Source organism: Choloepus didactylus, chromosome 1 (assembly GCF_015220235.1).
Source record: "Choloepus didactylus isolate mChoDid1 chromosome 1, mChoDid1.pri, whole genome shotgun sequence".
Lineage (NCBI taxonomy): Eukaryota > Metazoa > Chordata > Mammalia > Pilosa > Megalonychidae > Choloepus > Choloepus didactylus.
The window spans coordinates 200809135-200831284 of NC_051307.1; the positions used below are offsets into that span (position 1 = coordinate 200809135).

Sequence of the window (22150 nt, forward strand, 5' to 3'; positions counted from 1 at the left end):
CTGTTCTAACATAATCTTTTGTTATGTAAAAATATTCTACATACATGCATACCATCAAAATAATCTTTTTTGTTGGGAAATTTCTTAGCACATTAAGTAAACAAATTGTCAACAACTATATCAGTTCCAAGATAATTGGGTGACACTTAGTGTTTAATTTCTGCAACTACTAATGTTATAAATTTAAAATTGCTATAAAAACTCAGGTTCTAAAAACTGCATTTTGGAAATGCTTTTTTGTTGCTATATTTATGGTGGCAACACAAGCTCATGAAAAGAATGTTTGTGATATAAATATTAGTATAAAATTAGCTATATGATATGTAAATGTGAAAAACATCTCATTTTGACTTCAAATGCAGATTTCTGCCCCCCTTAAATTGTATCAAAATCTCAGGAGAACATCTAGGTAACTGGAATATACAGATAGATTCTGTACATTCAAGAGACTAGCCAAAACAGGGGCTTAATCATAACCCACAATGAGTGTAGGGCAAAGTAGGAAAGACAATAATGCATTTTTTTCTTCTTTTTTTAAGTGGTATATGTTGTGGGTATTTTACCCATAAGCTCCATTATATCAAAAGAACAAAATGGGTTTGCATTTCACTTAAGATAATTCAGCATGATCAGTTTTTAAAGAAACACACATACGTTAAAAACAAACCAGTCTGCTCTAACAGATTGCACTCATGCTAATGAAATTTTAATCTTTTTAGGGGTCATGATCAAAATCCAGAATGTGCAACAATCCTCGGAAAAACTGCAATGTAAAATGAGTTCAATTTAGGTGTCATCAATGTCTTCACCATTTCCAATGTTACCAAACTGGGTTTTGTCATCATCACTAGGATCAAAATTGTCTGTTTCATTCATTTTAACACGTTCTGGAAGCTCACCATATGCTTTCAGACTTCTAGCTTCATTTGTATTGTATTTTAAAATTATATCGGCTTTGTTATCCTGGTGGTCTTGTAGTCCAAGCAATAAAATATCTTAAGTATTTATGCAACCCTTTTTTCTCTATTTCCTGCTGATGTGATATAACCTCTTTACATCATCAAAATACATTGCTTCTAATCATCCATTTCCCAACATTTTGATTACCTGAGCATATTCTTGTCTATCCTCTTTGAATACTGGCTCTCATTTTTTTCAGATTCATTCTCATTCTTACCTCCAAGTCTATTTTTAATCTCCTTTACTTTTATTTTTAGGCACCAATGACTGGAATTCTCCGACTCCTTTTCACGTGGTGCAGCAGCAGCGACTCCTCCGAGAGGGGCAAAGGGCAATGCGTGAGAGCTCACAGGATGAAGCAGACACATGAGGCCAGGTCCCGTGAGCAGGTGAGCCTCAGGACCGCTGCCTCTTTTCTCGTACCCTCTTTAAGAGCAGTCAGATCTCAATGCATTTCTTTAATACACAGGCACACATTGCTAGAGCCACATCCTATGAGTACCAACTTGGGGAAATTTAAAACACAGAAAGTGGCATAATGCACCTAAATCTCAAAGCTTTTGTTTTCACTTAGGGAGGTGTGCTTAGGCCTGGCATAGCTGAGCCAGAATCCCTGTAATAATTTAAATGTTTTTGGGAAAGGTGGTCAGGAAACATCCCTGTGGTTGTGTGACAGTGGAAGCTTCCTGCTCAGGTGAGAAGCCCGGTTAGAGAGAAGGGGCCTCTAGTGGGCCCATGCCAAGGCTGCTCTTTGCTAAGCTACAGGAAAACAGGTGGGGAAGAAATGAGCCTCCGGGGCCATTCACCTGTGTCCTGTTTTCCAAGATGTCACCCTTTCTCATAAGAAAATTGCTCTCTTCCTTTTTCATTTTTTCACTGTTCTTCATCTAATGGAGCAGATTTCTAAAACCTCTGCTGTTTCTCCTGGACTTACTGAACATATTTGTCTTTTCAAGACAGTATTCCAAGCACAGGCCTTTTTTATTGCCTTCTTAATGTCTGTGGCTTAAATAATTTCAGAGTGGTTTTCCTACTTCAGTCTAAGGAGATAATATATTGTCTTTGTAATGAGAGCACTGTTTCTTTGTTATAAATCTATCACACTTTTATAATTGAAGCTGCATTGTAAAGCTCAGAAGTATAAAACTATCATCAAAATTTATTAAATTGACAGACAGACAATAGGTGGGTAATGACCTTAATATGTGGAAAAAAATGTATGAATCCCTCCAGTTTTGTCCTTTGCCCTTGAGTGTAGCTGAGAACAACATGACAAGGGATTGAATCTGGGATAGTCCTTCCATGCTGTTGATCAGGCTGGGACTAACAGTATAAAACTAGGAGCTTATACACGTATGTCCCTTAGCATTAATGTGGAACTTAATTGTGGTTTAAAGCCCTGGCCTGTAGAACTAGCTAAAAAACATAGTAACAAGTAATTGTTTTTCCCCTGATGTCTAAAAGGCCTGCAGAGGGAAGGACTTCCCTAAGTCAAATATGTGTCTCAGCAGGGTCTACTCACTGAGACCCCCTCCACTGCTTGGGATCTGCAGATGCCCCACAAGGGAAGGCAGTGCATCTGTGCTAAGGCCAAGGCCAGTGTTGGTTTGGTTAAGGGTCAGACTGTAACCGGCTGTGCTGTATGGGCCAGACCTTAGCCTTTCCATACTAAAACCACACATACTTGCATAAGGACAGAATTTGCTGAACCATGTGTCTGGCACTTGGCTAAGACACTTATTCATCCCTTTCCTGTATGTAAAATCAGATTACTGGAGTCCTTTATAAGCAGAGTGAAAATGAGACAGAGAGAGAGAGAAAGCCTTGGAAAGAGGCTGGAAGTCATCAGAACCCAGAGGAAAAAAAAATACACCTCCATGTGCATCGCCATGTGACAGAGAATTCAAGGACCAAGGATCACTCACAGCCAGACCCAGAATGTCACAGTCTTTGGGGAGAAAGCATTGTCTATTTATGCCTCGATTTTGGACTTTTCCTGGCCTTAAAACCATTGAGTCAATAAATTCCCATTATTTAAGCTAACCCATTGTATGGTACTTATTTTAGCAGCTGGGAAACCAAGACAGTGACCAACTTGAAATGCCTCAAGTCCTGACCCACAATACCCTCAATTTATACCTGATGTTGTGATCCTTACATTCTCACCTTGTCTCTCTTTTTTAGGTTCTCTGCAAAATCATAAGATCCTAACACTTCTTTGAAGGAAATTTATCCCCTACCCCTGCCAAGGGGCAGAGCCTACTACTATAAAAATTCTAACTAGAAGAGCAGAACTCTGGGCAACTGGCTCCCAAAATAAGCGAAGGAAGAAGGGACGGAGCTGTGCTTGCCTGACTGTCTCCATGAAGCTTCAGCCAGGTCCCTCCTTTCCTCCCTGGGGAGAAGAGGTGTAGCAAGCATTCCTCATGGAACAAGGTGTTTAAGAATGATTATTTGCATCCTTATCTTATAATCTCGTCACGAAGCGTCGTTAAATTCATAGTTACAACTGTTTTTTTTCTGAGTTCTACCTTTGAAAAAAATTCTAGTGAGCCAACATATTTAAGGCATAAGAATAGAAAATTAAACAAATATAGAGATCTATTTTGAGTTTCTCCTTCTTTACATTTACATGAGCATCTAATATAGCAATATTGCTCCTAAAAGACAATTACAATAAGAACTATTCCATTAGATTCTTTTAAATTCAATTTTATTGAGATATATTCACATACATGCAGTCATACAAAGTGTACATTCAATTGTTCACAGTATCATCATATAGCTGTACATTCATTACCGCAGTCAGCACTTGAAAATATTCGTTACTTAAAATAAAGAGAAAAATTTAAAAAAAGACAAATAAAAAAGGTTAAAGAATTAAATTACCATACAATAAAGTATAATAATGAGGTCAGAAAACAACGGCACTACGAAGAATCCCATACCCCTCCCTTATATTCATTCCCCTCTCACAGATATTTAGCTTTGGTATATTGCCTCTGTTACATTTAATGGAAGCCTATTACAATGTTACTGTTAACCATAGACTCCAGTTTGCTTTGAGTATATTTTTCCCCAGTACCATCCCTGTTTCAACACCTTGCAAGGTTGACATTCATTTGTTCTCCCACATGTAAAAACATTTTTACATTTGCACATTTAATCACTGTCACTGACCACTCTAGGTTTCACTAAGTTACACAGTCCCAGTCTTAATGGTCCATCCTTCCTTCTGGTGTCACACATGCCCCTACCCCTCCTCCCTCAACTTAACTCACAGACATCTGTGGTCAGTGCACCTACAATACTGTGCTGTCATCACACAGCACTGCACTCTCCATTTCTGGATCTACACAATCAATCCTGTTGAACATTCTCTTTCGATAAAAACGCTTAGAATGTAAGAATAGAAGGAAACTTCCTCAACTTCATAAAGGACATAAATGACAAACCCCAGCTAAAATCATACTTAGTAGTCAAAGAATGAAGCTTTCCCTCTAAAATCTGGAACAAGACAGGGATGTCCACTGTCACCACTGTTGATTGTTCTAGAAGTCCTAGTCAGAGCAGCTAGGAAAGAAAAAGAAATAAAAGGCCTGCAAATTGGAAAGGAAGAAATAAATCATTCACTATTTGCAGATGACACAATCCCATATATAGAAAGGCCTGAAGAACATGCCACAGTGATACTTGAGCTAATAAATCAATTTAGCAAAGTGGTGGGGTAGAAGTTCAACAGCTAAAAATCTCAACTGTTTCTCTACACAAGCATTGGATAATCAGAAGTAATCAAGGAAAAAATCCCAGTCATAATAGCAACTTAAATAATATAATACCTAGGAATAAATCTAACCAAGATGTAAAGGGCTTGCACACAGAAAATGAGAAAACATTGCTAAAAAAATCAATGAAGACCTAGATAAATGATAGAATATTCTGCATTAGTAGATTGGAAGAAAAGCATCGTTAAGATGGAATGAATGCATGTATCTGCAGTAATCTGTTCTCTTTCAAACAGAATTGAGATCCAGGTTCAAGTTGTCATAAAGACTGGGATGTGAATCAGAGTCAGAGGAAGTCAACCACTGCTACTGGAGGATAGGGTATTCTGGGAGAATGGCAGGATATGGGTAAGGAGGTGACCATGGAGGGCTTGGGGTCCACGGCGCCCATCCTGGTACCTGAGGGTTCTCCATGTAGATCACATGTGGGGACGTCCACATCAGCTCTTCATAGGGCATGAGGATGGTGTAGGCCTGGTGCTGGAACTCAGGAGGTGGAAGGTTGGCCATGTATGCCTGGGGGTAACCTGAGAAGATGCTGTCCTTGCAGTTGTAGTCCATTATCCTGTGTAGGGCCTCTCCAAAAGGACAAGGCAGGGTTCGGTCCTTGACTTCTGGTTGGCCTCACGTATAGTCCAATATAATTCCGCCAAACTTATCAACATGTGGAGACATTGTCACCAGCTCTTCTTTACTCCCCTGTTCCTGAGCCCCTGGGAGATTGATCTTGACAGCACATGATTCTTTTTCCTCTATTTTGAAAACATCAGATGTTCAAGGGATACCCTTTCCTGAATGAAACTCCTGATTTCCTCATCACTCCTGGGAGTATTTAGCTGGCCTGAGGGCTTCTCTGGTTCTTGAATGTCTTCTTCCTCCTTGGGGAGGAAACCCCAACTTCCTTGGGGTTTCTAGTAGTTTCAGGCTGAAGGATCACTTCCTCCATTTTTATCCCTGAGTTTTCTCCTGAGATGCTTTTCTCTGCAACCATAGTGCCTAATCCAGGGCCAGCGGAGCTGACACTTACACTGTTTTGCAGAAATTCAGGTAGGTATGTAGACCCTGAGTGTGGAAACGTGTTTGCATCTCTCTGCTGTGTCTGGCACATGGGCTTTTAACAGATCAGGCAAAGGGAGGTGGGGTTTGAGATGTTGGTGCATTGTGATTGGTGAGAGTAAGCATTCAAATTAAGTATTATAAGTAGGCTGTTGCGAACTGGTTGTCTTTACATTCTAGTGATTGGTTAGTGAACATGTAAATTAAGGTTTGTAAGTAAGCTATTGCAATAGATTGAATAAACTTTCAAATTAAGGATTGTGATTGGGTTATTTTGTTTGGTCCTTGCCACATGGTTGAACAATGTATGCTGCTTTGTTTAACCTCATTGGGTTTCAGGAGCCTGACTGTTCTCTCCAGATGACACCCACCCCTGCCCTGCATTGAGTCCAAACACGCCTCAGAATCTGCAAGGTGTTGTCCCTACGTCTCATCTGCCTTAATAAGTACATATATATGTGTTTAGAAAAACGACTTCTTCCCCATTGTTGGACTTGCAGGTCACTGCTTTAAAGTTTCACCTTCTGTTTGCAGTCTTTGGTCACTTCACAAGACACTTTGGTGAGATTAATAGGAGAGATGGCCACAGACAGCACAAGACCCCTCCCCAAATTCTGGCACAGCCAGTGAGAACCTGGAATTTTAACTTGGTGACTGTGTGCACTTCCATGTATGTCACCATGGCTCAGAAGACACAGGCCACCCCAGAAGACGAGCCATGCAAGGATGAGGGGGAGTTGGGGGCCAGTCTCGCTAGGCCACTGCTCAAACTGACCACTGGTAGTCACAAAGGTGGTCAACTACTGAGTGATGCCCTCACGGTGGCTTGGGGACCTGCCCAGGGATATGGTTGTAGCCAGCATCTGAGTGTGTGGGGAGCCAGGCTGAGATCCTGGAAAGCAGGGAGGTGTCCCGGGAATCAGAAGGAGATCCCAGGAAACAGAGATCCCAGAGTGCCAAGTGGGATCCTAAGAAGCAGAGAGAATCCTACCTAGCAGGGAGAGGTGCTGGGGAGCAGCAAGGGATCCTGGGAGCAGGGAGGGATCCCAGTGACCTGCCTGAAAGCCCCCTGTCTGCAGGAGTTGTCTGATGGCTGGGGATCAACTATCCTAACTTACCCAATTTTACCCAAATTTTGTTTTAATGGCCTTTCATTCCTAACGTATTTCTCTTATGAATGTGTTTTTGGTAGCAACATTTCTCAGGCATCTTAAAGGGGTTGAAGGCTGAGTTTACAGTTTATTCTTCTACAGTTTTGTCTTTTTATATAAACAGTGAACATATTCCTCTCAGTGATAAAGCAAAATATTCAGCTATTCGTAAATGAAAATTTTAGTTCCTTCGATTTCTCAAGTATTATTGAGTCATTTTCTATTTTTCCTCCATTTTAATATTTTAAGAACACTACACTATTTTTCAGTATGACCAATTCACAGAATCTAGCAAATGTGCCCATTAGCGAAAACAAAGAAACGAAAAATGTCTTAAAGGAAGCATTTTATAAAGTTTTCAGCAATTCATATTATGAGGGATGGTTAGAACATTTTGAAGAATTACGTGCAGTTTAATTAGATCTGGCTTATTTATCTTAATAATCAGTTTGCACAGGCATGGAAATATAACCTGGGGTGGTGACACCTGAAAGATGGGGATTGAGGAAGACACTGAGGGTACAGGGAGTGTTTGGGGTCCCTGGAAACCTACAGACTTGGCTTCTCCAACACTCTCAGTCTCTGTGATGTGACACCTCCCCCAGTCCACATAGTTGTATGAAATATGTTTTGGGCAAATCAGTAAATTTGGTCAATTGTGTGATTGGACCAGTTAGAAAATTGAGTTTTGGTCATTGGCTCTGGTTGGTTTCTCTGCTCGATTGATTCTCTCCAAGTATCTCCGGAGCCCCTTGGGCTGAGTGATGTCGACGTGGGCCTGTGTTTGTCCTAGGCTGGAGTTGGGGAGCCCACCTGCTGCAGCCTCCTGACCCATCTGCCTCCCATGTCCTGTTGCAGGCTCCAGAGGCTTGGAGGAAGCCCTCAGTTTCTGACTCTGGGCCCCACTCAGTCTCTTGGGGACCACTGTCCCGTCCTCTCTGTCACCACTCTCAACACTCCCCCACCTGCACCCCCCACCAGCCCTCCTGTGTCCTCATGCAGCCCCTGATGGCCACCATGCCTTTCCAGGCTGTTGCCCTGGCCCTGGTGCTCTCCCTTCCGTCTCAGGTCCACCCTCCTCCCAGACTCCTCCCCTGATTCTGTGCCTCTACTGCCCTCCTTTATGACTTCTTGTGAGTCAAGGGGCAGCACTGGTCACTCCTAGGGGCTAGAGTCATGCTGCAACCACATCACCTCGGGGCTGCATATCTGTGTGGCCAACCTTGGGAGCTTCCAATTCCAGGTCCTCCTGTGACCTGTGTGGTGTGACCTGGCCCACGTGTCCTACTCTGGTGCTGACAGGAGGATGGATGGAAGGTGGGGCCTGGGACATAGGGGGAGATGAGAAAGCCTGGCCTGGGGTTCCACAACAGGGGAATGAGGGGAAGAAGGACATCAACCACGAGCTGAGCTGAGATTTTTATTTGACTGGGCCAGAGCAGCCCATGGTAGATGGTTTGGGAAGGGACCAAGATGGGGGACCACAGGAGGAGGGTCAGCAGAATTGGCTGTAAGCACTTGGAGCCATCTCAGAACTTCTTGGACCATGAAATCATGATGGGCTTCTTTGGAAGAATCTTTTTGAGCTTATCCTTTATCTTCCTGAAGACTTTTCGAAGGCCTCTGCGTGCTCTCACAGGCTGTTGGGTAGGAGAAGGGTGTCAGACAGGTTGGTATTAGCCAAGGCTGGGGCCTAGGGGCTGAGGGGATAGGATGGGCCTGCCCAGGATCAAGGCCTAATGTTTTCCCCCTCCTCAGGGTGGTCACAGTGTGGAGTGCCCAGAGGGTGGTAGTGAGAGGCCCCAGATTGGCCAGGAGACGGGGTGACCGCTCAGCCTTGTGCTTGACTCACTGTGTAAACATGGGCACACTGTTCAACTTCTCTGAGCCTTGGTGTCCTTTCCAAGCTGGCTTTTCTTCCAGCTCTGATAATTCGTGGTTCTATTGTTCTAAGGCAATGTTTCTCAAACTTCATTGTGAATCAGAATCACCTGCAGGGCTCATTAAAAATCAGATTGCTGGTTCAGAGCTTCTGATTCAGGAGGTCTGCAGTGAGGCCCAAGAATTTTTATTTCTGACAAGCTCCCAGTGAGTGCTGACGCTGCTAGTGTTTGAGAACCACTGTTTCAAAGCAATAGCTCACTGGGTAACTTCAGACCACTTCTCTTTGGGTCTAAGTTTTCTCGGCTGTGAAAAGTGCGTGTGTGCACACGTGTGTGTGTGAGTGCCCAGGTGTGGGTGTGGGTGTACCTGTATATATGTGTATGTGTGTATATGTGTATGCTGTGTTTTGCAGGGAACTGTAACGTGACTTCCAGGCTGACAGCCCATGGGAATGCCTCTCTCTTGCCCTGAGCTTGAGGGACGGGTCTGTCGAGACCTGGGTGTTCTCAAGTACTCTTCCCCCTCCCACAAAGCCCCTCTCTTACCCTCAGCCCTCTCTCCTCTTCCTCAAGAACCCTCAGCAAATCCCCAATCCTGTACCCAACCATTTTTCATTCCCAACTCAAGTTGTACCACCCCTATAAATTCTGCCCAGGTCTTGGGGCTCTGCCTCTTTTGCAACACCGTCTGTGAATCAAGTTCCACTTGCTGGTAGTACAGTTCAGTAGGCACTTAATTCACAGACAGCCACCTGCAGCTTCTAGCCCAGGTATTCTCAGTTCTAACCTCCCACCCACCTGAACTCCAGAACAATTAAATCAGACTCTAGGGGCTGTGCCCTAGGCTTGATATCTTACAAATTCCCAGGTGAGTCAATGTGCAGAGGCTCAGGGTGGTCAAGTGGCCTGGACAGGTCACTGAGCAGAACAGTAGATCAGCTAGGAGTTAGTTTTTTTGGTGTCTGTTGTCAGGAGACTCCTCAAGACTGGGAAGAGTATAGAGGCTACCAAGGGGCCTCCTGGCCCTTGCCCTTTATTCTGAAGCCCCCCAGCCTAAAGTTGTGGCTCTCAGACCCTCTTCACCTTCTCCAACATCCCCAGGCGTTTGCTTACCCCTGTAGAACTCAGGGGTTCACAGCTGTTCTCCACGCTGAGGCCTTTCTCACCAACCTTGAAGAGTACCCGGCAGTTCTTCACTTGCTGTGGGTGAGAGGAACAGACTCAGAACCCAGCCACCTGCTTGTGGGGGCCCAGTACAGTGTAGAACCATGGAATAATGGGCTCCTTGTGCAGATGTAGCTGAAGAACAGAAGCCAGGGACTCACCCTGCAGCCCTGAGATGGTGCATGGGGAGCTGGGGATTGAGGAACTTACCCCATTGTCCTTGAAGGGACATTGGTCAAGGCTGAGGTTCTCCACTATCTTGCACTCTGTCTCTTTGATGGTGAAGAACAGTGACTGTGGTTTTGATAATGTTGGGTCCTGTCATCAAGGAAACAAGAGGAATCTCAGCCTTCCATAGTTAGTATGTCCACTGGTGAAGGGAAGCCAGACAGCACCCAGCCTGTCCCTCAACAGATGGGGACTTTAGGGCCTGGAAAGGCTTCTGCCACCATCCACCAGCTCCAAACTGAGGTCCAGAAAGAGGGACTGAATTAACTAAGGCCAAACAACTAACAGTGGTAGAGCAGGGACTTGAACCCAGATCCACATGACCCTACCATACCACGCTACCAATCATACCAGTTGGAAAACCCTGCAGAAAGTACAGGGCACTGCCCAAGGGGATGGCTGCCACTGTCTTGCAGATGGAGAAACTGAGGCCCAGAATGGTGAGGGGGTCTTCCTAAAGCCTCTTCCTCCACCAGGGCAGCAGAGCCCTTAGCCCAGCGCTCCCTCTAGTATGTTCTGACTGGGAAGGGCCATGCCCTGGGCGGTCCCTGCTCCTTCTTACCCAGTCTGCCTGGGGCAGAGCATCCAGAATGCGGAAAGCATGGTCCTCCTCCTTTTGGTTGTTGTAGACATTGATGGCCACATCCAGGGCCTCAGCTTGGCTCAGGCTGGTGTCCTTGGTGAAGGAGGCAGGCTCAGCCCATTTCAGACCCAGGAGCAGCAGTACAGCCACTCCACTGCTTCTCATCTTGCCTGGTTGCAATCTGCTGGGTGCGGCCTCTGCTTGGTGCAGAGGCCCGGGCAGGGGTGGAGGGGGCTACTTTCTCGCCAGCTGGCTTCCTTTGTCATAGTCAACACAAACAGTTTTGCCAATTACTTAACCTCTTGGCTTTCCCCCAAACTGGTTGCTTCACATGAAGCAGTAAAAGAGAAAGAGGAAACTGGCTCTGAGCAGGATCCTGACACCTGCCCCTGGCAAATGTCCCCACTCCATCCCAGTAGTTCACATCTGCCTTCCCAGAGGGGAGGAGTGTGGGGCTTGGATCCCCTTCACTTGTCTCCCGTGAGAGAGGGACAGCATGGTGGATGGGTGGGAGGCATTGGGTTCAAGTCCTGGTTCTGCCGTTTTTTGAGTGGGTGTCCTTGTTTGAATGACTGAACCTCTGGGCCTCATTTCCTCATCTACTGGCTCACTCAGAGAGCTGGAGAGTGTTCCTTGCAGTTGGAGACACAGCAGAATAGGGGCCACTTCCCCCTCCCCAGAGGTCTAATGACAGGAAGGACAGCCCACATTCCCTGAACTTGGGGTGAAGGGTGCATGAGGATTTCCAAGGACAGATGTGGGGTAAAGTGGTAAACGTGGCTAGGATGGAGTGCCAATGGCCTCTTTCCTGAGGGGACCTCCAGGATGCCAGTGAGGCTCCCACAAGAGAGGAGTAGAGGCTGGAGGAATGGAAGGCATCTTCCACATCTGAGGACCTGGCAAGGGACAGTCCAGGGGATCTAGGGAAGTAGGGTCAACCAAATAGGGCCTAGAAGGATAAGGAAGGGCACTCCAGGCAGACAGCTTAGCAAATGCAAAGGCACAGGGGCAGGAAAGCACAGGGTTTCAGGATTATCAGTAATCATGCCAACGATTTTCTCCTATGATCAACTTTTCCTCCCTTGACTCAAGAGAAAGGACAAAGCATCCCCAGCAAGACTGGGCAGGGGCAGTATGTATACTTCAGGGCCCCAGGAAGTGGCTGGAAGAGTTCCCTCTGGGCCAGGGACAGCGAGGGAAGGCATCTCGGAGGAATCGGGATTTGGGCTGGACTTTGAGAAATGGATTGGGTTTGGATTTGTGAGGGGAGGAACCCTGGCCACCCGATGGAGGGGAAGAGAGAGCTTAGCAGGGCTGGGAGGCAGAAGCCAGCATCTGATGTATTCAGAAGGTCAAGGTCTTCGTATCTAGGTGGGAGGAACAGCAGGCGAGGAGGGTGCAGAAGTTCGCAGATAATGGACAATTTTGGATGTCTTGCTGGAGGGTTAAACTTTGCCCCTGGCATCCTGGGCAGGACACGTGTCATGCATGGTTCCACTCACCACAGCTAGCGTTAGTCCATCAGGGTTATTCACAATAGCCAAAAATTGGAGACAACCCAAGTGGTCACCAATTGATGAATGGATAAATAAAACGTAGTATATCCATGCAATGGAATATTATTCAGCTATAAAAAGAAAGTTAAGTACCTATACATGTTGCACTTGAAAACCAGTGAAGTAAAAGAAGCCAGTCACAAAGTACCATATATTGTAAGATTCCATTTGAAGTGTTCAGAATAGGCAAATCCACAGAGACTGAAAGTACAGTAGAGGTTCCCTTGGGCCAGCAGAGAGGTTGGGAGGAAATGGGAAATGACTCCCTATTAGTACAAGTGTCTTTTTGGGGCGATGAAAATGTTCTAAAATTGACTGTGGTGATGGTTGCACAATTCTGTGGAAATACGAAAAACCATCAAATTATACACTTTCAATGGTTGAATTATATGGCATGTGAATTATATCTCAATAAAACAGCAACAACAAAAGGTTGACTTTTTCCTGGGAGGAGGCACCTGCTTCCAATCCCTGCAGCCACTACGCAGAGATGGGAATTTGCACAGGTGCTGCCCCTCCTGTATGGGAGGGGAGGAGAGTCTATGGTGATGGGAAACATCACAGACATATCTCTCCAGAGGTTCCCTAGGTGGGGGGTTGGAAGGGAAGACTGGGAGCAGGAGCCTGGAAGGGGCTGTCTCCCCCTCTACTTCTGCCCAGCCAGGCCCTTCAACTGTCCCTGGGCGGGTCTGACCACGTCCTCTGCCTCCCTGCCCGTCTGTCCTGGACATATGCCTTCTGGCCCAGGCTCAGAGCTCAGTGCCTGCTGCTCAGGGAGGACCAGGGGACAGAGGACTCCTCCCCTCACTCCATAACCCAGTGTTAGGGCCCCTATGTCTGTGTTTCTTTGTTTCCTCCAAGCTGACACTGATGCAGACCTCAGACCTCTTTGCATCCCAGCCTCTCTTCTAAGCCCCAATTCAGCCCCACTGGGCAAAACCAAAGCCCTGCATTTAGGGGCTTCCTGGGGGTCCCACACCCATCCCCAAGCTATGACCAAGTCATCTTATCAGTTTCCAATAGCCTTTCTTCACAGGAACTCGGGAAATGAGTGTCCTGATCCTGGCACAGTCTCTGGCAGCAGCCTCTTGGGTGGACACTTGTTCCTGTCACTCTGTGTTGGCTTAATCCGTAACTAACTCCTGTAAACCTTTTTAACAAGTGCAGCCCCAGGGGCACATAGATTCTGGAAAGGCCGAGGTTACATACTGTGACAATTATAAATTCCTGGATGCCACCCAGAACTCATTCAGAGACCCACGCCTCTTCCTGTTTGGGGCCTCACAATCTGCATCCAGAAACAAAGGGGTGACCCCTGAGATTCTCTGCCCTTGGCATGGAGAGAAGGTAATTCCCAGCCCCAATGTCATACCTGGAGGTGCCCGGCATCCAGAGACCCCAATGACTCACAATCCTGGCAGCAGGCTCCTGACTTCACCAAAAATAAGGCCAGGAGAAGGGGGTGTCTCAAACTCAAAGGGGTTCCCCCAGTCATCTTGGGGAACAGAGTCTGAACTGGGTGGCAGAAGGGATCCTGGGTGTGGGGAGTGGAGGACAGTTCCCCACAGGTCCTGATTCTGGGGCTCCCAAAGACCCCTTCTCCCTGCAGCCAGAGTAATGCCCCTATAATAAAATCCCCACCGGGACAGAGCCAAGTATGAACCCTCACAGAGCTGCTTCCTGGTGGTCTAGACTGGGCGTGTTTGGAAGCCATCTCCACCCTGCTGCCTGACACCACTCACTGCTCTCTCCACGTGGCAACCGTTTCCCTTTAAGGTGTTGTCAAGCAGTGCCTCTGAAACATTCATAGGAAGCCAGCAGGTCACGGTGACAAAGCTGGCTCTTCCCACCCAGGGTTGTCACAGGGTCTTCTCTCCCCACAGTCCTCCCCAACCCCCAGCCCTGTCTTTTTGTCTAATTCTGTCCAATAGAACTCTCTGGGATGACGGAAATATCTTCTATGTGCACTGTCCGCATGTGGCTGTTGAGCATTTGAACTGTGGCTAGTGTGACTGAGGGACTGATTTTTAATTTTATTTAATTTGAATTAAAATTTAAATTGCCATATGTGGCTCAAGGCTACTGCATTGGACAATGCAAGTGACGACTGCATTAGAGCAGAACTGAGCAAGGCCTGGGAGGAGCCACAAGGGGAGGCAGAGTCCGGTGGTGCAGAAGGTGAGCAGCAGGCAGCCTGGTGCACGGTCCCTGGCTGCTCAGAGGCATAGACGTGTTGGAGCTGCGTGGGGTTTATGGATCACTGATAAAGGAAGAAACTGGCACTGCCCAAGGTAAGGTCGTCCAGAGGGCAGGAGGGGCTGCCCAGGCCAGGAAGCTCCAGGCCTGGCCTTCCTTATTGGCAGCAAATCTGGGGTTGGGAAACCTAAATTGTGCAACAGTTCCCTAGCCCCAGTTGTCTTTTCCTGGACTGGATAGGGTGTGTTTGCCCACAGCTGCTGTGGCCTTTCCCAGCAGAAAAATAATTACAGTTTGAGCCCTCCAGGGAAGACAGAGAGACCCTGTGAAGCAACAGTTCTAGGAACCCACACTAGGGCAAGACCAGGGTCTCCCCTTTATGGCTGGACAGTCTCCATCTCTCTGGACCCCACGTCCTAGGCCCCTCTTGGGAATTTCCCTGTGGCTTATTTGCCAGAGATTACTCATCACCATCCCATGCCATGTTGTTTTCTTTTGATAAACGTTCCCTAAACCTGGCTCTGGACCTGCTAGCTGCTGTCCTCGCTGGTCTGGACCCCTCTGAGGGCAGAGCCCCAAGCCAGGTCCTGAGAGGGAGCTAAGAGGAAATGGATCCTGTCCACTAGAGAGCCCGTGGGCTAAAGGGAGCACAGGGCCTTGCCTTGGGGACCCTCCATCTGAGGGTCAGACAAGAATGTCACATCTGGGAAGCCCTTGGCCTAGGAGCAGGTGCAACCCTGTCATTGCGGGCCTGGATGGAGGAGAGAGCTCAGGGAATCCCCATCTCAAGGGGCAGCCCAGGTCACCATGAGACTAAAGGTGGGGTTGGGGAGCTGTCTCCCAGCCTGGTTTTGGGGAATACATCGCAGAGGGATGATAACTGGGGGTGACATTTGGACAGATTCTTGAGCAGAAATGTGATGGGGACCAGGGTCATGGGTGGAGTCGTGGGCAAGGAGAGGGGAACAGCTCCTGCGTGTGCTGGCATGTTTGCTTCTGTGTCGGGCACAGAAGTCCTAGGGCCATCGCAGAGCAAGGAGACCTGACCCTGGCCTCACTCACAAAATCACCCCAGGGGTACAGGGCTTGAAGTGGAGAGGCACTTACATGCCCACTATTGCACTTGTTCCCAGGCAAACACTGCAGGGCATGTCATTCCCATCCTACAGATGAGGACATCCAGGCTCAAGAAAACAAAGTGACTTGCTCAACGCCATGTGGCTTGGGGCCTCCCATCCTAGGTCTCCTGGTGGAACAATCCTGCTGCTGCAAGGAAGGGAGAGGGCAGGGATTGTCCAGGGCCTGGGCAGGACCCGTGGCTGGTACCCTCTGTTGACCACAGAGCGTCAGCACACCCTGCCTGTAGCCCGGGATGCCTGGGCAGGGAGAAGGGAACTTCTATGCCTGAATACACATCTGACTCCCACATACTGTAGTCCACCAGGGTTGGGGTTACTGTCCCCGGTTTTTGCACAAGAAGCCAGAGGCTCAGGGAGGGGAGGCCATTTGCCGGAAATAGGAATTGAGTCACTTGTGTCAACAAGACCAGGTCCTTGCCCCATGGGCTTTGGTGTGGCTTGTGCCTTGCCCAGTTGCTTTGCAGAGTTTGAAGCCCACTTGGGGTATGATTGAGGGGCCATGGGCTGTGCTCAGGTAGTTTACGTGCACGCGTAGATTACTGCACACACACACATCATCGCAGTAGTCCTCACACCACTTCAGGTAGACCTCACTGGACCCTTTTTACAGCAGAGTGAGGGAAGCCCTTGGTTAGGCAACATTCCCAAGAACAAGAAACTAAATAATGAGGAAGTTGTGCTGTCTTAAACCAGACTGCTTCCTTCTTCTCCCTGGAGGGGTTCAAATAGGCATGAAACCTACTCGTCCACTTACCCAATGTGGGAGGGTCCTGCAGTGGTGTCAACTCCTCGTTTTAGAGGAATCTGATCTGAGGGATGACAGTTCATGGTTCAAGTCACTCCATTTTCACTGCCTCCCAGGCTCCATGTTACTTTTGAACTATTAACCCAACAGGTCACATTAAACACAACATCAACAACTCATGTGAACTGAGTAAACACAGCGTTGCATTTCACCCTTATAACAGTTCTGTAAAGAATGATGATCTTCATATCATCGCTTTATGATCACCCTGTTAATGGGACAAGACATTCTGAAAAGGCATCTACCTCCCCTTCCTCGAGAGCAGGGCAGACACGGATTCTAAGGGTCTGAGTCAGCCTCCTTATCTTGGTGGTGGACACCCACCTGCATGTACCCAGCCCCAGGCAGGGCTCACAGCTGGAAGGTGGGGAGCCTGGACCCTCTGCTGTGGCCCTGAGAGAAAAGGCAAGGCCCCCTGAGTCCAAACTTCCGACTTGCATCAGAGGCCCTGTGTAAGCCACCTTGCACTCTGATTCCAAGCAGGCAGGGGTGTCCAGTAACAGCCAGAATGTCTCCTTCAGCCAGTGGGGAAGAGGCTCTGAGTGGTTGGATCTGACTTAGAGGAATGCAGGACAGGTCAGTTTGAGGACTAGCATGGACACCTGCTTCTGTCCCCAAAGCCAGCAAGGAAGGTGAAGGAGCCTGAAGAGCCCTAGGGGTCTGATGTTCCGGGATCAGACTCCCTTTCCCAAGCTGCTATAAAGCTTATGATGTGCAAGCCCTGCTTGGCCAAGAGGTCACTGGGGCAACACCTGGACTGTGAAACCAAGTTGCATAGAAGTCCACTTCTCCTTCCTTTTCCCAAGAGCGAGTGCACAACCAGCAGCACTTGTCCAGGATGCCACCTCCAAGATGTCCTGTCCAAACTGCCAACGGTCCCATGGGCCAACGGAGGCCAGAGTTATTCCAGGCCTTGTAGCCACATGGTCAGTCCGTAGGGGAGCCAGGACCAGAATTTACCTCATGGCCTCTGGACCCCTGTATCCCTTTGGTCCATTGCCTTTCCACCATCCAGCACCAGCCACTCTACCTCGGTGTCTCAGCCAGAGCACTGGACAGGGAATCATTTGGGTTAAATTCAGGAGATGCTTCCTGGAGGTGTGGGAGCAAAGAGGAGAAGGTTGCCATGTCTGGATGGAGGTTGGGGAAGGCTTCACAAGGTGGAAGGGCAGGCCAAGCAGAGGAGACAGATGCAGAGGTGGGAGAAAGAGCATGAGGCTCAGAGGTGCTGGAGTGGTTGGGTGTATGTGGCAGCATGGCACCTGGGATGTGCAGGGATGGGTGTGAGTGCACGAGGAGCAATAAGGCTACAGGCCCTGATGCCAGGCCAAGGCATGTGTGGGCTCCAGAAGCAGGGAGCGGGGATGGACAAGTCAACAGTCTGAAGGAGCTCCTGGACAATGGTGTAGAGGGTGGACTGTGGTTTGGGGAGAGCCTGGAGCCTAGAGATAGTGGAGTCTGGAGGTTGTGGCCATAGTTCAGGGGCAAAGCTAGTTGGGAAGGCCAGAAGGGAGTGTTCCCAGGAGGCCAAAGAAGCAGGTGGGGTGCGCCCCAGTCTTCCAGCTCAAGGAAGCAGGCCCCCAACAGAACAGCAGACAAGGGGGCACGGTGGGCTGAGGCATTCGTGGGAGTCTCAGACTCAGAGATACACACCACGTGGTGTCTGCCCATCATGAGTGGTGTCCTGAGAAGGGATGAGCCCAGGTTGAAATGAGACTGGGTACAGATGTGATCCTGGATGCAACCCCACAGCCCCAGACGTTACAAGGAGGGACCTTGAAGGAGACTGAGCAGGAGCCACCAGGGGGGCGGGAGGGTAACCAAGAGGGCAGCATCACGGCAGACAGGAGGAGAGAGTGTTGGAAGGAGGGAGGGAGAGCCTCAGTGAGGTCGATGAAGACAAGGCTGGAGGGTGGTCACTGGATCCAGTGAGGGCTGAACAGTCAGTCTGCAGATGCCCTGAGTGTGAGAGAGAATGAAGAAGTGGGTCAAGTGTAGACAACCCTTCCTCAGGTTCTGCTGGGGAGGGGCCAGGGTGGCAGGCCCTGTCCAGAAGAACGTGGGGACATTTTCAGTTGGGGAAAGGCAGTGGAGAAGGACCCAGGACCCTTCAGAGGGGGATAGATGGAGACCAGCCCCTGAGCTAGCTGAGGGCTAGGGCCAGAGGACAGAGTGGAGTGGCCTGAAACTGAAGAGGCGACTTTTCCCATGGGGCTGACGGGGTGGACTAGTCTCTAGGTGGGGGGTGGCTACTGCTATTCATTCGTTAAACATTACTTGAGAGCCTACTGTGAGCCAGGCAGTGCCCAGAGCTGGGGATTCAGTGAGGAGAACACTCCATTACCCTGACTCTTGAGGCCACAGTGGGAGATGGGTGTGGGATGGGTACCTGATCCCCATTCTGTCCTGGGAGACTCAATCTTCTTGAGCAACCCAGGCTATGACATTCCCCAGTGGGGCCCAGGAGAGGCCAGGATGTTGTCAGGGAGGTGGAGAAACCATCTCCCCACTTCTCTGCAAGCCCTGTGAGGCAACGGCAGGGGCTGAGGCAACCTCCAGCCCATGCCCTGGCAGGTGGCGGTATTGGGGTGGGTCAGGAAGGCCCTTGGTTGGGTCTTTGCATCAGACTCAGGCTGGGCATAAAGGGGGCTTCCTTAGGCTGAGGGGAAGACAGACTTGGGGACCATGGAGACCCAAAGACACAGCACCCCCCTGGGTCAGTGGTCACTGTTGCTACTGCTGCTGGGCCTGGTGATGCCTCTGGCCACTGGCCAGACCCTCAGCTACCAGGAGGCTGTGCTCCGGGCTGTGGACAGCCTCAACCAGCAGTCCTCGGATGACAATCTCTACCGCCTCCTGAAGCAGGACTTGGAGCTCAAGGTGGTGAGTGGGTGGTGGTGGGGTCTGCTCCTGCCAGACTGGCCTAACTGTCACTCCCTGCCCCACTTCCTGGCCTTTCTTCATGCTGTACCTCCTGCCAAGAAGGCACTTCCCTCCTTCAGATAGTGTCACATCTCCTTTGGGGTAACCTTCCTGGAACTGTGTCCCTCTCAGCATGAGAGCCTCCTGCCTTAGAATCCCTGCTGTGCCCATAGGTGCACCCCCCTCCCATGCCCCCAGCAGGCTGCTGGGTGATTTCTGGAATTTCAGGGTTTTCTGGGAGCTCCAAGGACAAGGGTTAGGGCACTGGCTCTGGGGAGTGACTTCCCCTGCTTTAGGTGTCCTCCATATCCCGTATCTCCCAGACAGGGAAGGCCTCTGTTCAGCCTTGAGGCTTCCACCCAGAAGCCCCCTGATTTCCTTCGTGCCAGAAGGGGGTGCTCCTCAGTAGAGCTTGTCTGAGGTATCCTCCCACTCACTGTGGACTCGGTGAGGGCAGGAATGGGCTCTGTGCTCCTCACCTCCGAACACATGCACGAAACCCACCGCCCGGCACGCTGTGGGTGCTGTTGAAAGGCTGCTCTCTTGGTGGGGTGCCAGGGAGTCAGGAATCAGAGAGGGAAAGAATGGGCCTGAACTGGGTCTCCCCACTTCCTGCCCCTGCCTAGGATGAGGATCCGGACACCCCAAAGCCTGTGAGCTTCACGGTGAAGGAGACAGTGTGCCCCAGGACAACACGGCAGCCTCCCGAGCAGTGTGACTTCAAGGAGAACGGGGTGAGGCTGGGGTCTGGAGGTGCAGGCGGGTGCCTCCGGAGAAAGGGAACAAAGGGCCCTGGGGAACGTTTCCAGCCACTGGGGTGGGGCTGGGAGATTATGGCCAGGGACTTTCAGTCTGACCTCGAGCCTCCCCTTCCCAGCTGGTGAAACAGTGTGTGGGGACCGTCACCCTGGACCAAGCCAATGACTACTTCGACATCAACTGTGATGGAGTGAGTGACCTGTTCTGGGCTGCAGGGGCTGATGGGGGGTGTGGGTGGGAAGCGTGGGAACACCTTATGGACCAATTAACCGCTGTCCCACTCAGAGCAAGGAAAGCCCCTTCTACCCTGGGCTCTTGTCTACTTGAACCAGAACTATCTAGAGCTGTAATCCCTTAGAGCAGTGGTTCTCAAAGTGTGAGGCTCATTCGGGAACTTGCTAGAAATGCAAATTCTCAGACCCCACTCAGACCTACTGAATCAGATTCTGGGGGTGGAACCTAAGAATTTGTATTTTAAGAAGCCCCTCAGGGGATTCAAACTCTTGCTGAAGTTTGAGAACCACTGACTTAGAGGAATCAGCTTTTAGTCCCGTGTTACCCTCCCAGTTTTGCTATGTGACCCTTGGAAGCTCTTTGCCAAATGAGGGCATCGGTTTGCTTATCTGTTTGTTGGGTGTAGGGATTCAATCATATTCTCCCAAGATCACAGCCAGAGAGTAAACTGGGGCCCCAAGTCTCCTGGGACAACCCAGGAAGGGCGGGTTCCTAGTTGGAGAGGGATCTTGGCTTGACCCTGAGACCAGCACCCCCAAGGAGCCTGTTTCCTCCTGGTGCACAGCCCCAACGTGTCAAGAGAATTCGCCCGCTGCATCGTCGCATCTGGAGACCTCCGCGGATGCGTTTTCCGAGTAACAACAGACTCTGCAAGATATTGAAGATTTGTTAACGAATCTCGCACCTAGGACAGAGTCTTAGAGTCCTCCCTGCCCTGGCTCAGGCGTCTAGGTTCTGAAAAATAAACTCTTGTACAAGCAGCTTCCTCCAGGCTTTGACCTCAGTCGTGTTGCGTCCTCTCCTCGCCGCAACCAAGTCATTAACTCTGGGAGGTTCCCGTGCTGCGTGCGTGCATGTGTGCGTGTGTGTGCATGTGTGTGCGTGTGCGTGCGTGTGTGTGATATGGATGGGTGGGGAAAGCTGTCCCATCGAGGGAGGATCTGGGGGGAGGTGGCAGGCCTGGGAGGACTAGGACAGTGTCTCCATTCTCAGGGTCCCTTCCCATGCCCCACAGACACCCCTGCCCTCCTCAATTCAACATCCAGCAGGGACTGAAGGAGACCTCCCGTGTGCAGTTGTCCTGGAGCTGTTCCTGCTCACACGGAGGTGACAGTTAAGGGAGGGGCCAGGCATTTTGTTAAACACTCACAGACACACAGAGGAGTCTCACAGCCAGTTGGCTTCTAAAGTCATCCTGGCCGGTGGAACTCCCCCTTGGAACTCTGGAAAAGCCCACCACTCCTGGCTTTTCCTCTGGCATTGGGGCACACCACTGTTTCTTCAGCTGGGCAGCAGATTATCTTGTGGGCCTGTGTTTTGGGGTCAAATGGTACAAAAAGCTTGTACCATTAAAAACAAGAATCCTGGAGCAAGTTCACAGAAATGTTGCTATATTAGGTAACTTTCTTGGGGTAAAGTAGGAACATGTTGGAAGTTAAGCAGTTATCTTAGGTTAGTTGTCTTTTTCTTACTCCCTTGTTATGGTCTCTTTGAAATGTTCTTTTATTGTATGTTTGTTTTCTTTTTAACTTTTTTTTCATACAGTTGATTTAAAAAAGAAGGGAAAGTTAAAAAAAAAAAAAAAAACAAGGAAAAAAAAAGATGTAGTGCCCCCTTGAGGAGCCTGTGGAGAATGCAGGGGTATTCGCCTACCCCACCTCCATGGTTGCTAACATGACCACAGACATAGGGGACTGGTGGTTTGATGGGTTGGGCCCTCTACCACAGG

General features: G+C 49.1%; 2 protein-coding genes and 1 pseudogene across 4 annotated transcripts; 1 reads left to right on the forward strand and 2 right to left on the reverse strand.

Annotated features, from left to right (window-relative positions):
* Positions 1-786: 786 nt before the first annotated feature.
* LOC119526737 lies at positions 787-5306 on the reverse strand (annotated as a pseudogene).
* A 3053-nt stretch (positions 5307-8359) lies between these two features.
* LOC119528723 (cathelicidin-related peptide Pt_CRAMP2-like) lies at positions 8360-10990 on the reverse strand. The gene is made up of 4 exons (XM_037829007.1): positions 10790-10990; positions 10210-10317; positions 9949-10035; positions 8360-8592 (listed from the first exon to the last, which is right to left on the reverse strand). Exons 1-4 carry the CDS (start codon positions 10973-10975, stop codon positions 8482-8484), a joined length of 492 nt encoding a protein of 163 aa, XP_037684935.1. The 5' UTR covers positions 10976-10990; the 3' UTR covers positions 8360-8481.
* Positions 10991-18999: 8009 nt separating this feature from the next.
* Positions 19000-21187, forward strand: LOC119528733 (protegrin-5-like). Of its 3 annotated transcripts, none has more exons than XM_037829024.1 (4): positions 19000-19389; positions 20055-20162; positions 20306-20377; positions 20822-20980. In XM_037829024.1, the coding sequence occupies exons 1-4, from the start codon at positions 19192-19194 to the stop codon at positions 20825-20827; spliced, it is 384 nt and encodes a 127-aa protein (XP_037684952.1). In that variant the 5' UTR covers positions 19000-19191; the 3' UTR covers positions 20828-20980. The 3 variants fall into 3 exon arrangements, with proteins under 3 accessions (XP_037684952.1, XP_037684949.1, XP_037684944.1); XM_037829021.1 differs by lacking the exon at positions 20822-20980 and adding an exon at positions 20987-21187 and having other exon boundaries at positions 19032-19386; XM_037829016.1 differs by lacking the exon at positions 20822-20980 and adding an exon at positions 20987-21187 and having other exon boundaries at positions 19038-19389.
* Positions 21188-22150: the final 963 nt, after the last annotated feature.